We start from the raw sequence: 23,660 nt of genomic DNA, 5'->3' as shown, positions 1-23,660 counted from the left end.
CAACATTTACATTAAAGGATTTAAGTGACATGGGAAGTAAAGTAAAATTATTACTGTAAGGGAGAATTAAAAGATTCTTTGTATTAAGGGGAAGTTTGGGTATAACTATGAAAAGGTTTCCCCTAAGTTGGCAAAGAAATATATACGTAATATATATATGTAATGCCCTAAGGAACATCGACTGAAATGATGATAATTTATTCTGTCAAGCTGAGCTGAGTGAAATTAAGCAACATAATCAAATGGATTGCTTCATCATGTTGAAAATTAAGACCATTGTATTGATTGGAGCAATGCCAATTCAGTTATAAACTAACTCCTTTACCATGAGAAATATAACTGAATCTTCTAATTTAAAACACACAAAGAATTGTAACATTGATATTAGTAAAGGTCTATACAAACTGGATAACTTTATTGTGGGCAACATTTGTAAACAGTTGCCTTTCTTGTCACAAAATAAAGATTTTGTGACAGGCATGATGCCAGACCCGAACAACACCAACTCGAACACCACCATCTGGTAACACTTGTTTACCAATGGTGTCTTAGCTACGTCTCATCCTTGGATATCAACTGATTACGCTACGTCTTCTATCTCATTATTGTATATTCCCTGACGATGTGATCATTACACGAAGGCGCACTTGGGAACTTAATTTGTTTTATTTTTCTAGTGGTTTTATGCATATATATATATATATATATATATATATATATATATATATATATATATATATATATATATATATATATATATATATATATAGAGAGAGAGAGAGAGAGAGAGAGAGAGAGAGAGAGAGAGAGAGAGAGAGGGAGAACTTTCTGTTGTAGTATGATATATACAGTCAGATACCCACCCCCCACGTGAACGTGTGACACATCTCCCTCTCACCGTGTAATATAGACCTGAACGACCTACTGCTCTTCTCTGCTACAGAAACAACATCATCCTGCCCAAAAACACCCCGGCCACCAATCACTTACGCGTCTTCAAAATCAGCAACCAAGCCAAGGAAATGGACCACGGCGCCTTGGCCATTATCTCTGCTACCACAAACATGGTCAGACAGTGAGTACCTAAGAGTGACGATAAGATTATCCTTATGTTTACGTAAGGGATGAATTCTTGTCTTTCAAGATGATTACGTGAATGGGCGTTAATTTGGTTTATCAGTCGTGAGTTATCGCATCTTCTGAATGTCCAAATTATTGATTTTTCTGACTAGATATTTGCATGATAAGTCTGGCGTTTTGAAATCTGTCTCCCACTTGATTCCCTTTCATTTCTAGCTCTGGGTATGGGTAATGGCCCAAATATTATTGCTTACAGAAGTGCATAAAACAATAAGTTGAAATGACAAGATCAACTTCAAGTGAGCTATTTTTGTAACATCATGAGGTGTTATGATACGAAATAGTACTGTAATCAGAAAGTGTTCATTAGAAAGCCATCAGACAGTGTTCATTAGATAGCCATCTCAACTAAGCTGAACCATAATATCTAAGCCTTATTTCGATCGATTCGTTGACATAGTTTCAGATATATAGAGTTCTGCATGTGTTTGGGCGTTTACGTTTTCTTTCTGCCAGAGTGTCTATACTATGGTAAAAAGCAATGGCATTTAAATTCCGAGATCATGCCTCAGAAATTATACTTCTAGTCTCAAAACGCTCAAATGAGTAAACGCTAGTGTTGCCAGAACGCGCTAGCACCTTCTCCCTCCATCATAACAAAGGCATGTGACTGACCTGAGCATAGGGGTACACCTGGCAATCCCTTGTGCTTGACGATGTAAGGCTACGATATTTTGTTGCAAGTGCAGCGTAAAGGGTATACAGCTGAGAGGTATTAGCCACTTAATATCAGGCACTTAGCAGTAGTTCCTCTCGGTTACTTTACACGAGTAGAGTCCAGTAAGATTTCTCTGGAGTCACCAGCAAATAAAGTTTGACAGCCTGTTCCACGCACAGATATAACTCGCTGTCTGATTTTGCAGGTTTGGTCTGACAAAAGAGCAGGGAGCTCACGGTCTGAGGAACGTGAAGGTTGCAGACACCAAGCTCAGGGACATGTGCCCCCGGAATCCCAGGTGTGATCCTAACAGCAAGTACCGCACCGCTGATGGGTCATGCAACAACCTGCAGAACCCTACCTGGGGTATGAGCAACACACCCACCCAGAGGATCCTTCCACCAACCTACGATGACGGTAGGAAGCGTTCAGGATGTCTACCATGTTTCTAACTGATGGTCTGGTGTCACGTTTAGTTAATACAACTTTGCCAGTACAGAAGACAGCCAATCTAAATGTTTTTCCCTACCAGGTGTGTCACAACCAAGAACCCGAGCCACCGACGGATCGCCTCTGCCGAATGTGCGTCACATCTCTAACAACATCCTGGTAGATGCGAATAGGCCAGACCCGCAGTTTACGTCATCAGTCATGCAATGGGCACAGTTTCTGGATCACGACTTCGCTCACATTCCTTTCCCAACCATGGGTAAGGAGGTTCTATAATCGCCTATATTGCTAAAGTTTTGAGATTGAGCAAGGCAAGTCTCATGAGACCAATAAATAACCTTGAGTTTATGCCACAATATATGTTGTTCATGGCTCATACAGATAGAAGAAATGTGTGTGGCGTTCATAAATTACTACTTCGATCCACTTTAAAGACCTTGATGTATGGATGCTGCTTCGTTCTCAGGTAACGGAGAAGGAATCGAATGCTGTCCCGGTGGACAAGAAGCACCACCCAATTTACGTCACCCTCGGTGCTGGCCCATCAACACTGCAGGCGACGCTTTTTACTCTCCCAAGCGTACCAGCTGTATGAACTTTGTCAGGAGTATGGTTGCTGTCGGCGCCGGAGAGGACTGCACCTTTGGATATGCAGAACAGGTATGTAGATATGAGAAAAGCAACGATTTTTATTTTTTGTTACCTCTAAGTGTAGCGTTCTTTGGGCATGTAACAAAGATACGCCTCTTTCCTCAAGTTTTCCTTACAATTTGCATCCTTTCATGTATATGTCTTGATTATCAATATGTACTTCGTTTAGTTTTGGTTCCAATCAAGATTCTTTTCGGAGGATTATTCTACTTGGCTGTGTCCTGTGTGCTCAGTTTCTAAACGTTTTGATCCTTATCTCCAAGTGTTTCCTTGCTGTCTCCCTTTTATTTATATTTATCAAGCGCTCAACATACCCAATCATGATAGCGGTGATTCCTTTATCCTTTTATTCTACTTAGTACAATAAACGGAAATCAGTAATGAACTGTATCATAAGATTATTTCAACTTCCAAATGGGAATGGTCGAGCCCACTGAGGTAGCACTTGCTTACACCTATGGGGCTAGACTTCACTGCAGACAGACTGGACGTATCACCAATTGTTGATAGTCTTCGATGTTATGAAGCCATGCCTTGGTGAGAGTTTGTCTTACACACCCATATGGAGCGAATATCGTTGAATATATTAAGGGGACGACTGTAACGGTGATTGGTTAGTAAGGATTTCCCATGTATGTAGAGATCATGTTGAGGTGCACAATGATCGGCAGAATGCATGTATAATGCCACTCTATAAAGGCAAGGGTGATGAATGTGAGTTTCCAAACTATAAAGGCAAGGGTGATGAATGTGAGTTTCCAAACTACAGAGGTATAAGCTTGTTGAGTGTACCTGTCAAGTTGTATATGAGAGTAGTGTGAGTAAGGTTGAAGGCATGGACAGATCATCAAATTGGGGTGGAGCAGTGTGGTTTCTGAAGTGGTAGAGAATTTCTGGATCAAGTGTTTGCTTTGAAGAATGTCAGTAAGAAATACTTAAGAAAACATTTGGATTTGTACGTGGCATTTATGGATCTGGAGAAGTCATATGATAGGGTTGATAGCGATGCTTTGTGGAAAGTTTTAACGGATATATAGTGTGGAGGTAAGATGCTAGAAGCAGTGAGAAGTTTTTATTAAGAGTGTGAGGCAAGTGGACGAGTAGGAAGAGAGAGTAATTGATTCTCAATGAAGGTCGGTCTGCGGCAGGGGTGTGTGATGTCACCTTGATTGTTAATTTGTTTATGGTTTCGTAGGTAAATACAAGAATTTTGAAGAGAGAGGCAAGTATGCAGTCTGTTGTGGATGAGAGGGCCTGGGTAGTGAGTCGGTTGTTGTTTGCCAGTGATACAACACTGGTGGCTGATTCGAGTGAGAAACTGCAGAAGTTGGCGACTGAATTTGGAAAAGTGTGTGAAAGGAGAAAGTTGCGAGTAAATGTGAATAAGAACAAGGTTATTACGTTCAGCTGTATTGAGGGACAAGTTAGTTGAGATGTGAGTTTGAATGGAGAAAAATTTAAGGAAGTGAAGTGTTTTAGATACCTGAGAGTAGATTTGGCAGCGAATGGAACTATGGAAGTGGAAGTGAGTCACAGGGTGGGGTAGGGGGCGAAGGTTCTGGGAATGGTGAAGAATGTGTGGAAAGAAAGAGAGTTATCTCGGATAGCGAAAATGAGTTTGTTTGAAGGACTAGTAATTCCAACAATATTATATGGTTGCGAGGCATGGGCTGTAGATGGGGGTTGTGCGGGGGAAGGTGGATGTGTTGGAAATGAGATGTTTAAGGACAACATGTGGTGTGAGGTGGTTTGATCGAGTAAGTAATGAAAGGGTAAGAGAGATGTGTGGTAATAAAGAGAGTATGGTTGAAAGAGCAGAAAATTGTGTGTTGAAATGGTTTGGACATATGTAGAAAATTAAAGAGGAAAGGTTGACAAAGAGGATATATGTGTCAGAGGTGGAGGGAACAAGGAGAAGCGGGAGACCTTAATGGAGGTGGAAGGATGGAATGAAAAAGATTTTGAGTGAGCGGGGCCTGAACATGCAGGAGGGTGAGAGGCATGCAAGGAATAGATTGAATTGGAACGATGTGGTATACCGGGGTAGACGTGCTGGACTGAACCAGGTCATGTGAAACGTCTTGGACAAACCATGGAGAGGTCTGTGGGAGTTGGACTGGGAGTTGTATTTTTGGTGCATTACACATGACAGCTACAGAGTGTGTGAACGAATGTGTTTTTCTGTCTGTTTTCATGGCGATACCTCCCTGACGCAGAGGGTGGCGATACTGTTTCCAGCGGGGCCCGGTACCGCTGGAAATGGATGAATGCAAGCGACTATGAATATTTACGTGTGTATGTATATGTATGTATATGTGTATATGCGTATATGTGTATATTTTGATATGTATATATATATATATATATATATATATATATATATATATATATATATATATATATATATATATATATATTTATTTATTTATTCATCATTTTGCTTTGTCGCTGTCTCCCGCGTTTGCGAGGTAGCGCAAGGAAACAGACGAAAGAAATGGCCCAAACCACCCACATACACATGTATATACATACACGTTCACACACGCAAATATACATACCTATACATCTCAATGTACACATATATATACACACACAGACATATACATATATACCTATGTACGTAATTCATACTGTCTGCCTTTATTTATTCTCATCGCCACCTCGCCACACATGGAATAACATTCCCCTCCCCCCTCATGTGTGCGAGGGCGCACTAGGAAAAGACAACAAAGGCCCCATTCGTTCACACTCAGTCTCTAGCTGTCGCGTAATAGTGCCCGAAACCACAGCTCCCTTTCCACATCCAGGCCCCACAGAACTTTCCATGGTTTACCCCAGACGCTTCACATGCCCTGATTCAATCCATTGACAGCACGTCGACCCCGGTATACCACATCGATCCAATTCACTCTATTCCTTGCCCGCCTTTCACCCTCCTGCATGTTCAGGACCCAATCACTCAAAATCTTTTTCACTCCATCTTTCCACCTCCAATTTGGTCTCCCACTTCTCCTCGTTCCCTCCACCTCCGACACATATATCCTCTTGGTCAATCTTTCCTCACTCATTCTCTCCATGTGACCAAACCATTTCAAAACACCCTCTTCTGGTCTCTCAACCATACTCTTTTTATTTCCACACATCTCTCTTACCCTTACATTACTTACTCGATCAAACCACCTCACACCACATATTGTCTTCAAACATCTCATTTCCAGCACATCCACCCTCCTCCGCACTTTATCTATAGCCCACGCCTCGCAACCATATAACATTGTTGGAACCACTATTCCTTCAAACATACCCATTTTTGCTTTCCGAGACAATGTTCTCGACTTCCACACATTCTTCAAGGCTCCCAGGATTTTCGCCCCCTCCCCCACCCTATGATTCACTTCCGCTTCCATGGTTCCATCCGCTGCCAGATCCACTCCCAGATATCTAAAACACTTTACTTCCTCCAGTTTTTGTCCATTCAAACTTACCTCCCAATTGACTTGACCCTCAACCCTACTGTACCTAATAACCTTGCTCTTATTCACATTTACTCTTAACTTTCTTCTTTCACACACTTTACCAAACTCAGTCACCAGCTTCTGCAGTTTCTCACATAAATCAACCACCAGCGCTGTATCATCAGCGAACAACAACTGACTCACTTCCCAAGCTCTCTCATCCACAACAGACTTCATACTTGCCCCTCTTTCCAAAACTCTTGCATTCACCTCCCTAACAACCCCATCCATAAACAAATTAAACAACCATGGAGACATCACACACCCCTGCCTCAAACCTACGTTCACTGAGAACCAATCACTTTCCTCTCTTCCTACACGTGCACATGCCTTACATCCTCGATTAAAACTTTTCACTGCTTCTAACAACTTGCCTCCCACACCATATATTCTTAATACCTTCCACAGAGCATCTCTATCAACTCTATCATATGCCTTCTCGAGATCCATAAATGCTACATACCACCTCACACCAGATATTGTCCTCAAACATCTCATATCCAGCACATCCACCCTCCTCCGCACAACTGTAAGGGTAAGAGAGATGTGTGGTAATATAAAGAGTGTGGTTGAGAGAGCAGAAGAGGGTGTTTTGAAATGGTTTGGGCACATGGAGAGAATGAGTGAGGAAAGATTGACCAAGAGGATATATGTGTCAGAGGTGGAGGGAACGAGAAGTGGGAGACCAAATTGGAGGTGGAAAGATTGAGTGAAAAAGATTTTGAGTGATCGGGGCCTGGACATGCAGGAGGGTGAAAGGCGTGCAAGGAATAGAGTGAATTGGAACGATGTGGTATACCGCGGTCGACGTGCTGTCAATGGATTGAACCAGGGCATGTGAAGCTTCTGAGGTAAACCGTGGAAAGTTCTGTAAGGCCTGGATGTGGAAAGGGAGCTGTGGTTCCGGTGCATTATTACATGACAGCTGGAAACTGAGTGTGAACGAATGGGGCCTCAGTTGTCTTTTCCTAGCGCTACCTCGCACACATGAAGGGGGAGGGGGTCGTTATTACATGTGTGGCGAGGTGGCAATGGGAATGAATACAGGGAGACAGTATGAATTATGTACATGTGTATATATGTATATGTTGTGTGTGTGTATATATAAATGTGTATATATATACAGTAGGTATATATTGGAGTCATGTGGTATACAGGGGCTGACGTGCTGTCAGTGGATTGAAGCAAGGCATGTGAAGCGTCTGGGGTAAACCATGGAAAGATGTGTAGGTATGTATATTTGCGTGTGTGGACGTGTGTATGTACATGTGTATGGGGGGGGGGCATTTCTTTCGTCTGTTTCCTTGCGCTACCTCGCAAACGCGGGAGACAGCGACAAAGTATAAAAAAAAAAAAAAAAAAAAAAAATATATATATATATATATATATATATATATATATATATATATATATATATATATATATATATATATATATATTGAGCCTTATCGTATCTGTAGATAAAGATATCAATTACATTCTTCCCAATGACAGCTGAACCAGTTGAGTCACTGGATAGACGCTTCTATGGTTTATGGCTCATCTTTAGAGGAGCAGCGCAAGATAAGGACCGGTAGGAACGGATTGATGACGACCTCCGGAGACAACTTGCTACCCATCAACCCTGACCAAGGCGGCGAGTGTGAGGCACACGAACGTGGAGCTCTCTGCTTCTTAGCAGGTTGGTGCTTCATGATCGAGGTAACTGGCTATTACAGCCGCTTTGGTGGGAGATGAAGGAGTCTCCAGTTCTATCGTCCTGCCTCTATCTGTTGTGAGCTGGAGCTTATAGATAGTGATGTGTATGTAGTCTTAGAGTCTTTAAGGTCTGTACGTCTTCATGATTTTTCAGTAGGGTATTATATGTTTAAGTTAACGGCTTTAATGACCTGGCAGGTGATACGTCCAAAGCCCATGTGACCAACCAACCTTAAATAACTAATCAGGCATCTATTACTCTCCTACAGGATGCAACCTCATGAAAAACCATTAAATCTTCTTTTAACTGTCTTTCCCAAACCACTGTGTCACATGAAGAGTACGTATATATTGTCTCACATTACCACAATATCACTTTAAAGTTACTATTATATCAGTACAGCAGTTTGTATCAAGGTGTTACTGGTGAGTTTCAGTTTGTAGCATTACATTACTGTCACACTATATTTGTAACATTGTAACATTGTGTTACTGGAATACTTCTGCATCGATGTAACGCCACCACTAATGAAACATCAACATGATACTGGAAAACAAGGGAAGTACGAACAATAAGTAAACAAGTAGAATACCAGTGAATCACTAGAACAGTATCTCTGAACCACTGAAACTCTGCATCACTGTGTGGTTATCACTACACCAGTGATGCATCACTGAATATCAAGACTATCACTGCACTACTGGAAAAACAGAATACTGTGACCCTTACTGCACGAATGAAATATCTCTACGTCACTGAAAAATTATCACAGCATCACTGTGGCACTGTCACTGCAAAACAAGCACCGCAGCATTACTATTCTACTGTGTCAGAGGAACATCAACAAACGCTACCACCACACTGTTTACACATTAGCTGAATTACTAACATTCGAAACATTATTGAAACACTACTCCATCATTCATTGCACCGTTGGATCATCATTAGCAGGCAAATCATCTTTCAAACATCATCCAGGGCACCGCTGGAGCATCAGTATATTACTTTGACATTCAAAGTATCGTTGGAACATCACTGTTCCAACAATGCTTTGACCATCACCATTGGAACAGCATGTATCATTGCATCACTGGTATCATCACTGGCACATCACCGAAACACTACTGAAACACGACTGAATCACTGTAACGTCATTCCTTCGCCACTACCTTCACTGTAACTCTATCACTGTATCAATGGTAAGTTACTGTGATACTAGCGTAGCACCACCACTGTATGATCATTACCACCGTATCACTGTAAGTAACCATTGTATCGTTGTAAGATCGCCAGGTTATCACTGCCACTGTTGTATTACCTCTGCATCACACAGTTATTGAAGCACCACTTTACTGTAACGTTATGATTACTTTATAGAATACCATCAGTGAATCAGGCAACAATATCACCTTACAAGGAATTCCTGTAACAGACTTACTGCATAAAGTTATACAAAGGAAATCAAACAGCAGCAGACCACTGGGTCGTTTCGAGACTGTTTATGATAGTGGAAGAGATAAGAATCTCACAGATTAGTGAGGTAAAAGTTAAAAGGCATTGTGACTAAGGAGGTGCAAATACTGCAAGTCGTGGACTTGAAGCGAAGTACCTATCAAGTCTGTTCTTAAACGTATCTATAGTGCTACTTTCAACCAATCTAATAAGTAAGTCGTTCCACATGTTAACAAAACTGTTGAAGAAAAAGAGCTTCGCATTATACGAGTCAAACCGTTTGCCTACGAGTTTGTATCCATTACCACGAGTAGAATCAGAGGAAACAGACCTTAAGTAACTTGATATATCAAGATTTTCAAAGCATTTGATCGTTTTGAATAACTGTATGAGATCACTTCCTAACCTTCTCTTTTCTAAGCTGAATAAACTCAAATCATTTAATCTGCTCTGGTAAGATTCGTTTCCGAGTCCGGAAATCATAAGCACGACGCTGTGCTGTATCCATTCTGTCCACTTTTAAGGTAGGGTGACCGAAATTCAACACTATATTCAACTTGTGGACGAACGAATGAATTCCCTGGACCTGGATTCGAAGGCCCTACCTAAGGAACCAAGAATGCTGTTCTCTCTTTTCACTGCTTCTGTGCACTGCTTACTTGGATTTAGGTCACCTTAGATTATCATACCCAGGTCTTTTTCCTCGTTTACTTTTAGCTGTTCAACAGAATTCATATAGTAGCTTGCCTTTTCATTTGTACTAACGATACGTAAAACTTTGCACTTTTCGATATCGGAATTCTTTTGCCACCTATGATCGCGGTCCATCACTTGGTCTTTGTCAGCTTGAAGCTGTCGAGCTGCAACCCAGAAAAGAGTAGCGGTAGATTCTCGAACTTACTGCAGGTGTTGGATGCAGTAAGTAGCGAGGATCAGGAGTTTAGTTTTTCCTTGACAGGTGTTGTAAGAGGGGTGAGGGAGACGCCAATGTCACTCGATGGCTTAAAGCAAAGTGTCTGTAAAACTCCTCTCGAACTAGTCCTAATGCTATTTTTTTTTGTTTGTTTTTCACGTAGCTTATCTTTAATTTTTACAAAAATATTGTCGACATTCTCAACGGTTGCAACACTTTTTTACGAGTTGTAAATGAACTTTAACAAACAGCAGGACACCACTGGCTAATTTGTATCCCCCATCCCTATTTATAGTAACTCATGTGTTATATTGCCAAAATTACTTAGCTTAATTCTCCTTGGAGTCTATGCTTTTCCAGAGAAATTACCGTCAATGACTCTTTCCTCATAAATCTTATACCTGAATGACGGGTTTAATTTGGTTGCATTTCTTTGAATTCGGTTTCATGTTTCGTCTTTGATCCGATTTGGTGACCAGAACTGAAATGCGTATATCACGTGAAGTCTGACCAGAGCTGTGTGAGGAGGGAGTATTGTCTCCTACGCTCTGTGTTTAAATCGCTACCCATGAATCTTAGGATCCTATGAGTTATATCGTATGAAGCTGTTTTTTCGTACATTAAGTCATTACTGATAATCACTCTAACGGTCTACCGAGCATAATGTAATCGTGATTTATGTTTCAAGCACCGAAGTGCATTAGTTTTTATATGTCTATGTTAAAATCTATATGCAGCGTCTCTTACCACTGCATCATTTTGTCTGAATCCCTCTGAATCTTAATTCAGATAATAAGGCAATAAGATATTTCATCGGCAGTGTGTCGGAAATAGTTTTCTTTCGGAAAGCCTTGTTGAGTGGTCAACTATTCTACCTGAAGCTTGATTGACGTTGTGAAATATCTAAAGCGCTAGAACCTAATAGATATCAAGAACTTTTTGGCATGAAAAAGGTATCATAAAGCTTAAAGCCTTTAGAATATAATCGTATCCATTTTTGCTTCTTCAAAAAATTCTATATACATATATATATATTTTTTTTTCGTACTATTTGCTATTTCCCGCGTTAGCGAGGTAGCGTTAAGAACAGAGAACTGGGCCTTTGAGGGAATATCTTCACCTGACCCCCTTCTCTGTTCCTTCTTTTGGAAAATTAAAAAAAAACAAGAGAGGGGAGGATTTCCAGCCACCCGCTCCCTCCCCTTTTAGTCGCCTTCTACGACACGCAGGGAATACGTGGGAAGTATTCTTTCTCCCCTATCCCCAGGGATATATATATATATATATATATATATATATATATATATATATATATATATATATATATATATATATATATATATATAATTCCATCAGGCTCACACAACGAGCAGACAGCATTTTACGGGACCTAGCCGTACAACACGGAGGTATATGATTACGAATATAGTGCATATAAACGCGCACTTCCATAGAACATACAAACCTCCAACAGCGGTAACGTTACGCTCCCGCATGCGTGGCAGGAGGGAGCGTTACCGCGAGGCATGATCGCTGCTGAAAGGGAAATAACGATTCGATATATATATACATACGCACGTAGAATCACTCATTTTGTCCTATTTTGAAAAAAAAAAGATAATCAATCAATATAATTTAACGTCATCGTCTAGAATTTCTCCAATGTTTTTATTTCTCCGACGTTTATTACAAAATTCATATTTGAGTCTAAAAGTCCGATATTTTTAGTACATCTCGCACGTTTGCTGTTGGATGTCTTTTAATATATTGTGTGATTTAGGTCACGTCGACCGGGTGTAGTCTTAACAGCTTATTTATGGAAGAGGCTGTGGCACGCTCCTGTGATGGTACTGACGTGTGACTGTCCCATATTAGTTCCCATGTCATGCAGAGAGAGCCTGGCTCTCGTTGGGATAACAAACCCAACCCCCCTAACCTAGCCAGTGCTTAGGTCCCTCACCACCAGCGGGCCGCCCTAGAGCCAGCACCACCTGAGAGCTGTAGGGAGGTTTAATCTCAAATAACAACAACAACAACAACAACAACAACAACAACAATAACAACCCCTTTCATTCTCGCATAGCGCTTCGGGCGAGGGATACCGAACCGAGCCACCATCTAAGATGACGTATTTTCTGAACTCGCAACGTGTCCTCATGATATGCGGTCCCAGGTCATCGGTTGTCGTCCGGTTATGAGAAACGTACAGCTACAGTACAGCTGACGATGGATGGCACCGGGTGAAAGGGCTGTTTGTTACCTGTCAGCCATATTGGTTGAGATAAGGTTAAGAGAGTCGTGTGTGTGGGGGAGAGTCACCTACTTAAAATAAATGAAGCTGTTCCTTTTGTGTCCGTCGTGTTGATTTCATTCAAATCCCCACAAAGCTAACTTGGCCCACGAGTACCACAGTCTGAGGCATATCTGAGGTGTTGATAGATTGTCTTGATCACGTGAATCACTGCATCTCTACGGTGGTTGGCGGTGAGGTTGGTTACCCAGTCCAATACGAACCCACATTACATCAACACGCTCCGGAATCACAGGCAGGACGGACGTAGTTCCCTCTGACGAAACAAAACGACACGACGCCCTTTGGTGTACAGAAGAAGGAGTAGTCCATAGTCTCCCGTATAGCATGTCTGTGGCACACGACCTAACGTAGTAAGTCTGTTATGGGTGCAACTAACCTTGACTGCGGCGGCGAACTCCTCCATCGTGATGTGACTGACGTTCGATAATGACAGCGCTGGTAGTCCAAACCATACGGTCGAGGGTCTTGAACCCTGTCACTAGGCATTACGACCGTAGGTACTGTGCAGCTTGATACGCATGAAGGGGATTTCACTGGGCTCCAGACCATTGTGTTCTTTGCCCGCAGCTACAGACGTGGGTAACACAAAACGACGTTAATTTTAGAATGGCATTCGTATGATTACCACAGTAGCGTCACCACGACAACGGTAATGTATTACTGAAGTATTCTGATACCATTAGTAAAGCATTGTAACGCTGGTCCTACATCACTGTTGTTTTGGTCATGACAAACGTGCATCATTGTAACACAGCCACTGAACCCCCGTAGCACCACAACAGTATCACTGTAATGCTACCAGAGCCTCAGTGGAACACTGCCATTGTGTTACTGCATCACTTACGTTATTCCTGTATCACATTACATTTCTTACCGTATCACTTCATCCCTATAACATGAATACTGTATTACTGTAACATTAAGGCTGTATCATGGACATCACAGTCATAATCGCCTTTATTGTATAACTGTAACATTTTTATTTCTTTAGCACTGCTACTCAACCACTACCACTGTATTACTGTAGCACTTCCACTATATCGGTTCGATGTTTCTACTGATTTACTTCAAAATTTCAGTTAGTCGGTGTAGCACTCACTGTATCACTGTAACACCCGTGATGTATCACTGCAGCATTCCTAGCGTCACCAAAACACTATCGCTGTATCACCGCTATACTTTCAGTGTATCACTGACGTATCATTACTACATCACCAAACGCTTCATCTGTATCACTGTAGTACTATCAATGTTTCACAGAAAAAAAAGAGTGTCTCTTTTTTTTTTACCACACTGTCAGTTGAACATTTCAATATTTCCAGTGTATCACATGAACACTGCATCCATGCACTACTGCTATTGCGTGCCCGTAACAAACACTCGCTGTGTCTTACTACAGTATCACTGCCACTGCCTATGAGGTCTGCCGCTGAATCACTGCATCACTGCAAGATGATCAAAATAGCACTATCATTTCCGTAACGCTACCGCTGTAGCACTGCAGCGTTGCCGGCAACCACCTTATCACCACAACTTTATCACTGTCTCACTCCAGGTGACTCGCGGTCGAACGAGCAGCCAGGTCTGACAGCCATTCACATCTTGTGGTTAAGGCAGCACAACAATGTGGCCCGACAGCTTCAAAACCTCAACCCTCGATGGAACGACGAGACAGTCTTCCAAGAAGCTCGAAGGATCATCATCGGCCAGATTCAGCATATCACCTACAACGAGTGGCTACCCATCATTGTCGGTGAGGCGGTAGATCTACTCATCTGAAGTTTATGTATATTCCTAAAATAACCAAAATATTGTCAGCATTACCACTTTGTGACAGACGAAAACTAGAATCAATGTAGCTTCAGTTAGGGAACAACGTATGAAACTTTAGAATGTTCGAAGCTTCCATTGTTCACTTGCAGGTGACAATTTCATGCAGTCCTTCGGCATCAATATCCATGATGATAGCTTCAGTTTCGACTACAATCCCAACTTAAACCCTAATATGAACAATGAGTTTTCCACGGCTGCCTTCAGATTTGGTCATTCCCTTGTACAAGGAACACTTCGGTAAGTCTATCAAATATGACTTGTTTCTTAACATCAAAAGTTACACTGCTCTCATAACCTGTATCTTAATACAAATAAACACGCAGTTGCATATAAGAAAGAGCTGCATTTCCTAACTTCACTAGCTCTTTTCAGAGAGAGAAAATTGAAGATTTATTAGGTTAAAAGTATCTAGCTAGCACACTAACGAGGCCAGTCTCAAACACTTTTATTTTCTTCTTGTCATTTTCATTAAGTTCCACAAAATCTGGGAGTCTAACACCGATGGGTATTTTCACAGACTGTTTTCTGATAGAGGCACCACCAGCAATATCCAGCTACGTAACCACTTCAACTCGCCACACCTCATTCAAAGAGACGGAAGATTTGATGAGATCGTTCGAAGCTTCACGCAACTCGCTGGACAAAGCTTCGACTCTTTCGTAACGCAGGAATTGTCGAATCACCTCTTCCAAGTGGGTAACTTATTTCTCTTTTTATCCAACGAATAAATTTACTCTTGTGGTATTCATTAATTACATATACACAAAGTATATATATATATATATATATATATATATATATATATATATATATATATATATATATATATATATATATATATCCCTGGGGATAGGGGAGAAAGAATACTTCCCACGTATTCCCTGCGTGTCGTAGAAGGCGACTAAAAGGGGAGGAAGCGGGGGGCTGGAAATCCTCCCCTCTCGTTTTTTTTTTTTTTTTTTCCAAGAGAAGGAACAGAGGGGGGCCAGATGAGGATATTCCACAAAGGCCCAGTCCTCTGTTCTTAACGCTACCTCGCTAACGCGGGAAATGGCGAATAGTTAAAAAAAAAAAATATATATATATATATATATATATATATATATGTATATATATATATATATATATATATATATATATATATATATATATATATATATATATATATATATATCCAAGAATAAAGTAAAAAGATCTACTATATACATGGGTGGGAAAAATAGGAAATGGTAATTCTACAAGTGGTATTCCTCATATCCCATTATTCCCGTCTGCACTGTCTGGGTTGAACCCTCAATGGCTCATCTAGTTCCTAATTATGTTTTGGTTCTTACTCGTTTAATCTTCGGTTCTCACGATGTGTAGACCCTTTTCCAATATTATAGTTTGATCTTAATCTACTTTTCTGCCTCCCAACAGACCCCACAGTTTAACTTTGGTATGGATTTGATGAGCATCAACTTGCAGCGCGGACGAGACCACGGCATAGCCACATACAACAACTTAAGACAAGTTTGTGGTCTCCCCCGAGCCACATCATTCGGTGACCTAACGGACCAGATGGATAGAGAAGTAAGACCTCATTCTTGATCATGTTACTGTGCATTTATGTGTGTGATAATGACCATCACTTTCTCCAAGTTCGTCCTAGTTCTCTTAGGGAAATTTTTTGTACTGTTTGCGCCTTTTGGCCCAAAGAACGTTACAAATTTATTTCCTTTCCTAAATATGAACCATGAAGAGCAAATTGAGAAAGGGTAACTTAAGTTTTACGTGTCTTCTATTAGCGAAAGTAAAGTGTATGTTTAACGGTTGATAGATATGATGTAAACAAACACTCCATGGCTCATGTTAATTCTCCCTTATGAATACCATAGAGGCCACATGCATAGTGAGATTTCCCCTAAACACCCAAGGTAAACACTAGACAATATCTCAATTGTTCGATGTAACTGAACGTCAACGGATCGTGTATATCCAAGCAGCTGACAGGCCTAACGACCAGTTAACCAATCAACCACGAATATCAGAATCGTATCAGATACATGAAACAAAATAAGGTGTGCTGGAAAACATGCTGGTATTTCATGAAGCGTGTGTCAGTACAAGATGGCATACACCATCAAGGCGATATGTTAGTGATCTTTTGTGATCTTGTTAATACTGTCATTTACACAAACTCGGTGCGCATGATACAATAACCGTGCTCACAATCTCATCCTGGTTTTTAGTCTACATCAGAGTCATCATACGAGCCCTTTTTTTTTTTTTTTGCATCCGTATGTTTATGATTGGTTCGCTTTCACAATCATCCATGTGACTGTGGTATGTGCATATCGGTTACTGTAATACCTGTGTTAGGAAAACAAAATATCAGGTACAATCTCATTAAACTGTTGGGCCATCAAAACCAATTTAGTGAAAGTCAGCGTCATAGTCGATTATCCAGTCATTACCATTCAGAGAAGGAACAATAGACTTGGTTTGCTTACGAGCAGTGATCTCGTATAGCTACCTGGTAATAAGCAATTTCTTCAATTGTGACACGAAGCGTACAAGGTGGTAACTTCAAGTTGGTCAATGGTTCTTGATCCAAGCATTATATGGTGCAGCTGGTTCACACATGTTCATAAAGGCCAGGGACGATTGTTTATGGTCTTATTTTTCACATTATATATTCATCTTTCCCTCTAAGGCTCCGTCATCTGTTCTTGACGCTACCTAGCTAACGCGAATGTGTGTAAAAAGAAATATTCATAAGAGCGGCGCTTCTTAGGGAAAGCGTCAGGTCATCTGAATCACAGAGGCAGCTTTTCATCTGCTGCCACCGACATCGAGTGTGGGTGTTGGGGATTAATACCGCAGGTACACATGTGTAGGATGGGCCACCAAACACATTGTTCCGAGGATTATTAGGTCAGTCGAGGACACAGGATGTCCTATGCTAATGGCGCTGACATTACGGTGACCTTGGGTCACTACAAAACTTCCTGCCAAGAAAGTTCTTCTTAGTAGAAAAGATCCTTGGATTTTTTTCGATGATATGTTTTGAAATGATCAATTTGGGGTCAATTAAGAAAAAGAAATGAAGAAATGCATGTTAGATTACAGGTGCAAGCAACTCTTTATTTAGGTCCCCTTTTGGAAATCAACCGTAGGGTTAAGTGATGGTCTTTTGTAGTCTTGCGTGTTGAGAAACTTTTCCTATTTTCAGCCTGGGTTCTTTATCATTGCTCTGTAGACATCATCATGTCGCCCCGTTCCCTGCACATTTACTTACTGTAATTGGCTTTGATCTGCGCTTCGGCATTGAACTTATATCGCGCCAAACATTCTTCGAAGCGCGTCTTGATGTACCTGATTCTCCAAATATTTTTTTCCCCATCTGAAAGTGCCATTATTGCTCCTCATCTTATCTGTAGTTCTTTAGGGCTTGCGTCGGTATCATCTCTATGACCGGTGTTTCCACAGGCAATAATGCTCCCTCATCTGGATTATACCGACGCTTACCACTCCTTCACCACACACAGATTGTCAACCAGCTCTCCCGAATCTACAAGAGCGTCGACGACATCGACTTCTTCGTCGGTGGGATGTCTGAGAGGCCGGTCTCAGGCGGTCTCCTTGGCTGGACCTTCCTGTGTGTCGTCGGAGATCAGTTCGCCAGACTGAAGAAAGGAGACAGATTCTTCTACGACCTCGGAGGACAGCCTGGATCATTTACCAAAAGTAAGTCTCGTTGTTACATTCACTTTATATGAACTGTAATCGAACTGCACGAGTTGTTCGGGTTGATCTGTCCGTAAGACCTCTCAGTCAGTGGAGTGGGTCTTTCTTCCCACCGACGATTTGTCACACCAGCTCGGACAGGGGTAGCGAGATGGTCTGCTTAACAGTTGACACAGTGATGGTTGCAACACAGGATCCGGCTAGAAGAGCCAAAGGCTAGCGGTCACACAAGTGACCGAGCAACAAAGGAAATTATTCTAGAACTTCAGAGTAAGTGGCACAAACGAGAGGCGTTTAAACTTAAACCATTTTTCTTTCAGTGCAAACACTTAAATATGTCCACGCGAAACACAAACACACACTACATCATCATCAGAGAAAGATTACGGAACCTCCAGCAGACATCACAGACACACAGACACACACACACACACACACACACACACGAAGCTGGATTAAGGGAAAAAACTGCTCCTTCAGCAAGATAATCAAACAGAATGATAAGAAAAATACTCAAATGCCGTAGAGTAACAACTCAAGAACGAGTTGTTTACGATATCTTTGTGCCTCTGATCTGTAACTGAACTTACACAAGAACCAGGTCTGCATCGAGGACAGCTCAGTTATAATATAATAATGATAGAGATAGCACAATAGCTGCTGGAATAACACACACACACACACACACACACACACACACACACACATATATATATATATATATATATATATATATATGATCACACTTGTCCGTAGGATTTCAGTTTTATTTAACATGCATTATTATATACATGTGGCACATGTTTCGTGCCAATACTTAAAGTTATTTAAATCCCGACATTACACTTGATTCCCGCTGTCCAACACCAATCTTTATAGACCATTGTAACCATAACCATTGCAACCATTGTAAGTGAGAGTGATTAAGGAAGGTCACGTGGCGAGGGTTGACCTGGGTATCTGGGTGTGTCTTGAACAACTTTTATTATGTTTTCGTGTTTTGTCAGGTCTCTCATAATGCTTTGATTAATGCTAGGATGAATTCTGAAATTGCCTGAGGACAAATTAAAGTTTTTAGTAGTAGCAATTAAGACAGCTTCACTGACGTTACGTTTGACATAATCAGCAGAGGGGTATAAAATAACAGGGATTCTCAAGATCTATGGGGTGATCATTGTCATGACAATGTTTTGCGATTGCATTTTTGTTTATTGAAAAATTATATGTTAAATTGAATTGTATGAACCCCTACTGATTTGCGAGTTCACCTTCATATATATATATATATATATATATATATATATATATATATATATATATATATATATATATATATATATATATATATATATATTCCTATGAGTCCACGGGGAAATAAAACACGATAAGTTCCCAAGTGCACTTTCGTGTAATAACCATATCATCAGAGGAGATACAAGAAAGGAATATAACAGTCAGATGATATACAACGAAGAGACGTATCTAGGACGCCATTCAGTAAACAAGAGACTACCTGAATGGAGATTGGGTGCGCTCGAGTCTGGCAACAAGCGTATATATGGATAAGATGGGGAACTGTTTGCCAATTTTTGGCCAGTGCGTATGTCCCTCACCACGGTAGGCCGCCTAGAGAATAGGGCCCACACCTTCTAAGTCATGGGGAGGTTTAATCTCAAACAACAACATCATCTGTTCCAAGCGCTACTTTGGTAATGCGGGAAACAGCAATCAAGCACGACAGATGAATATATATAGAGATTAGCTATCTCATGTTTCTCTAATCACACCACCTGAGTTTCAGCATTAAGCTTGCTTGTGTTGTGTTCCAGATCAGATGCAGGAGATTCGTAAGTCCTCGTGGGCCAGGATCATCTGTGACAACGCACGGGTGAATGCCGTGCAGCCCCTTGCCTTCAAGCAGACCCGGAGCAGATTGTGAGTAATCTCAATTACAGCCTTATTCCATATATATATATATATATATATATATATATATATATATATATATATATATATATATATATATATATATATATATATATATATATATATATCCCCTCCCCCCTCATGTGTGCGAGGGAGCACTAGGAAAAGACAACAAAGGCCCGATTCGTTCACACTCAGTCTCTACCTGTCACGTAATAATGCACCGAAACCACAGCTCTCTTTCCACATCCAGGCCCCACAGAACTTTCCATGGTTTACCCCAGACGTTTCACATGCCCTGGTTTAATCCATTGACAGCACGTCTACCCCTGTATACCACATCATTCCAATTCACTCTATTCCTTGCACGCCTTTCACCCTCCTGTATGTTCAGGCCCCGATCACTCAAAATCTTTTTCACTCCATCTTTTCACCTCCAATTTGGTCTTCCACTTCTCCTCGTTCCCACCACCTCTGACACATATATCCTTTTGGTCAATCTTTCCTCACTCATTCTCTCCATGTGACCAAACCATTTCAAAACACCCTCTTCTGCTCTCTCAACCACACTCTTTTTGTTACCACACATCTCTCTTACCCTTACATTACTTACTCGATCAAACCACCTCACACCACATATTGTCTTCAAACATCTCATTTCCAGCACATCCACCCTCCTGCGCACACCTCTATCTATAGCCCACGCCTCGCAACCATATAACATTGTTGGAACCACTATTCCTTCAAACACCCATTTTTGCTTTCCGAGATGATGTTCTCGATTTCCACATATTTTTCAACTCTCCCAGAACTTCCATGGTTCCATCCGTTGCCAAATCCACTCCCAGATATCTAAAACACTTCATTTCCACCAGTTTTTGTCCATTCAAACTTACCTCCCATTTGACTTGTCCCTCAACCCTACTGTACCTAATAACCTTGCTCTTATTCACATTTACTCTTAGCTTTCTTGTTTCACACACTTTACCAAACTCAGTCACCAGCTTCTGCTGTTTCTCACACGAATCAGCCACCATCGCTGTATCATCAGCGAACAACACCTGACTCACTTCCCAAGCTCTCTCATCCACAACAGATTGCATACTTGCCCCTCTTTCCAAAACTCTTGCATTCACCTCCCTAACAACCCCATCCATAAACAAATCAAACAACCATGGAGACATCACACACCCCTGCCTCAAACCTACATTTAGTGAGAACCAATCACTTTCCTCTCATCCTACACGTACACATGCCTTACATCCTCGATAAAAACTTTTCACTGCTTCTAACAACTTGCCTCCCACACCATATATTCTTAATACCTTCCACAGAGCATCTCTATCAACTCTATCATATGCCTTCTCCAGATCCATAAATGCTACACACAAATCCATTTGCTTTTTTAAGTATTTCTCACATACATTCTTCAAAGCAAACACCTGATCCACACATCCTCTACCACTTCTGAAACCACACTGCTCTTCCTCAATCTGATGCTCTGTACATGCTTTCACCCTCTCAATCAATACCCTTCCCTATAGTTTCCTAGGAATACTTAACAAACTTATACCTCTGTAATTTGAGCACTCACTTTTATGCCCTTTGCCTTTGTACAATGGCACTATGCACGCATTCCGCCAATCCTCAGGCACCTCACCATGAGTCATACATACATTAAATAACATTACCAACCAGTCAACAATACAGTCACCCCCTTTTTTAATAAATTCCACTACAATACCACCCAAACCCGCTGCCTTCCCAGCTTTCATCTTCCGCAATGCTTTTACTACCTCTTCTCTGTTTACCAAATCATTTTTCCTAACCCTCCCACTTTTCACACCACATCGACCAAAACACCCTATATCTGCCACTCTATCATCAACACATTCAACAAACCTTCAAAATACTCACTCCATCTCCTTCTCACATCACCACTACTTGCTATCACCTCCCCATTACCCCCCTTCACTGAAGTTCCCATTTGTTCCCTTGTCTTACGCACTTTATTTACCTCCTTCTAAAACATCTTTTTATTCTCCCTAAAATTTAATGATACTCGCTCACCCCAACTCTCATTTGCCCTCTTTTTCACCTCTTGCATCTTTCTCTTGACCTTCTGCCTCTTTCTTTTATACATCTCCCACTCATTTGCATTATTCCCCTGCAAAAATCGTCCAAATGCCTCTCTCTCTCTCTCTCTCTCTCTCTCTCTCTCTCTCTCTCTCTCTCTCTATATATATATATATATATATATATATATATATATATATATATATATATATATATATATATATATAATTTCTTTTGTGTATTCTAATGCGAGCTAAATACTTTATGACATAATTTTATTAGCATATTTTGATTTTTTCCTTATCATCGCGTATGCGATGACCAGGGCAATTAACTGCTGTATAAACATCTGTTCCGTTCCTCTTTACAGTAACCAGCCGGTGCCCTGCAATAGCCCCATCATACCACAACTCAACTTTGGCCACTGGCGAAACTAGAGAGTCGAATTACCCGCTCACATGCTGCGAACTTCTTCCTGCCTCCCATCTACTCCGTGCATGTGTTCCTATAATAATTTTTATCATGTCTCGAATCTAGTGTCTTGATAAGTTCAGTTATTGTCCACACACACACACACACACACACACACACACACACATATATATATATATATATATATATATATATATATATATATATATATATATATATATATATATATATATATATATTTCTTTTAAACTATTTGCCATTTCCCGCGTTAGCGAGGTAGCGTTAAGAACAGAGGACTGGGCCTTTTTTGAATATCCTCACCTGGCCCCCTCTGTTCCTTCTTTTGGAAAATTAAAATAAAAAAAACGAGAGGGGAGGATTTCTAGCCCCCCCGCTCCCTCCCCTTTTAGTCGCCTTCTACGACACTCAGGGAATACGTGGGAAGTATTCTTAATCCCCTATCCCCAGGGATATATATATATGTATATGTATATGTATATATATTTTTTTTTTTTTTTTTTTTTTTTAATTTTCCAAAAGAAGGAACAGAGGGGGCCAGGTGAGGATATTCCGAAAAAGGCCCAGTCCTCTGTTCTTAACGCTACCTCGCTAATGCGGGAAATGGCGAATAGTTTAAAAAAAAAAAAATATATATATATATATATATATATAATATATATATATATATATATATATATATATATATATATATATATATATATATATATATATATATACATATATATATATATATATATATATATATATAGAGAGAGAGAGAGAGAGAGAGAGAGAGAGAGAGGTACCCGGACTCCGCTTGCATGTGGTATAACACCGCAAGAGAGAAGTTTGCTTTTAATAAGCTGTATTAT

General features: G+C 40.7%; 1 protein-coding gene across 3 annotated transcripts in view; it reads left to right on the top strand.

Moving 5' to 3' along the window:
• The window catches only part of LOC139756013 (salivary peroxidase/catechol oxidase-like), a 51,947-nt gene extending 28,944 nt beyond the window's left edge, over nucleotides 1-23,003 (top strand). For all 3 annotated transcript variants that reach the window (XM_071674949.1, XM_071674947.1, XM_071674948.1), the window contains exons 6-17: nucleotides 944-1,075; nucleotides 2,004-2,215; nucleotides 2,331-2,507; nucleotides 2,715-2,908; nucleotides 7,909-8,095; nucleotides 14,348-14,545; nucleotides 14,715-14,862; nucleotides 15,143-15,317; nucleotides 16,045-16,197; nucleotides 18,156-18,354; nucleotides 20,184-20,289; nucleotides 22,727-23,003. In XM_071674949.1, coding sequence (XP_071531050.1) covers nucleotides 944-1,075; nucleotides 2,004-2,215; nucleotides 2,331-2,507; nucleotides 2,715-2,908; nucleotides 7,909-8,095; nucleotides 14,348-14,545; nucleotides 14,715-14,862; nucleotides 15,143-15,317; nucleotides 16,045-16,197; nucleotides 18,156-18,354; nucleotides 20,184-20,289; nucleotides 22,727-22,793 — 1,948 coding nt within the window. In that variant the 3' untranslated portion in view covers nucleotides 22,794-23,003. The remainder of the gene's footprint in view (nucleotides 1-943; nucleotides 1,076-2,003; nucleotides 2,216-2,330; nucleotides 2,508-2,714; nucleotides 2,909-7,908; nucleotides 8,096-14,347; nucleotides 14,546-14,714; nucleotides 14,863-15,142; nucleotides 15,318-16,044; nucleotides 16,198-18,155; nucleotides 18,355-20,183; nucleotides 20,290-22,726) is intronic.
• The last annotated feature ends 657 nt before the right edge of the window (nucleotides 23,004-23,660 follow it).

This window comes from Panulirus ornatus, chromosome 20, assembly GCF_036320965.1.
Source record: "Panulirus ornatus isolate Po-2019 chromosome 20, ASM3632096v1, whole genome shotgun sequence".
In the NCBI taxonomy this organism is placed as follows: domain Eukaryota; kingdom Metazoa; phylum Arthropoda; class Malacostraca; order Decapoda; family Palinuridae; genus Panulirus; species Panulirus ornatus.
Note: the sequence above shows the minus strand (reverse complement) of the source record. Positions and strands in the feature narration are given on the sequence as shown.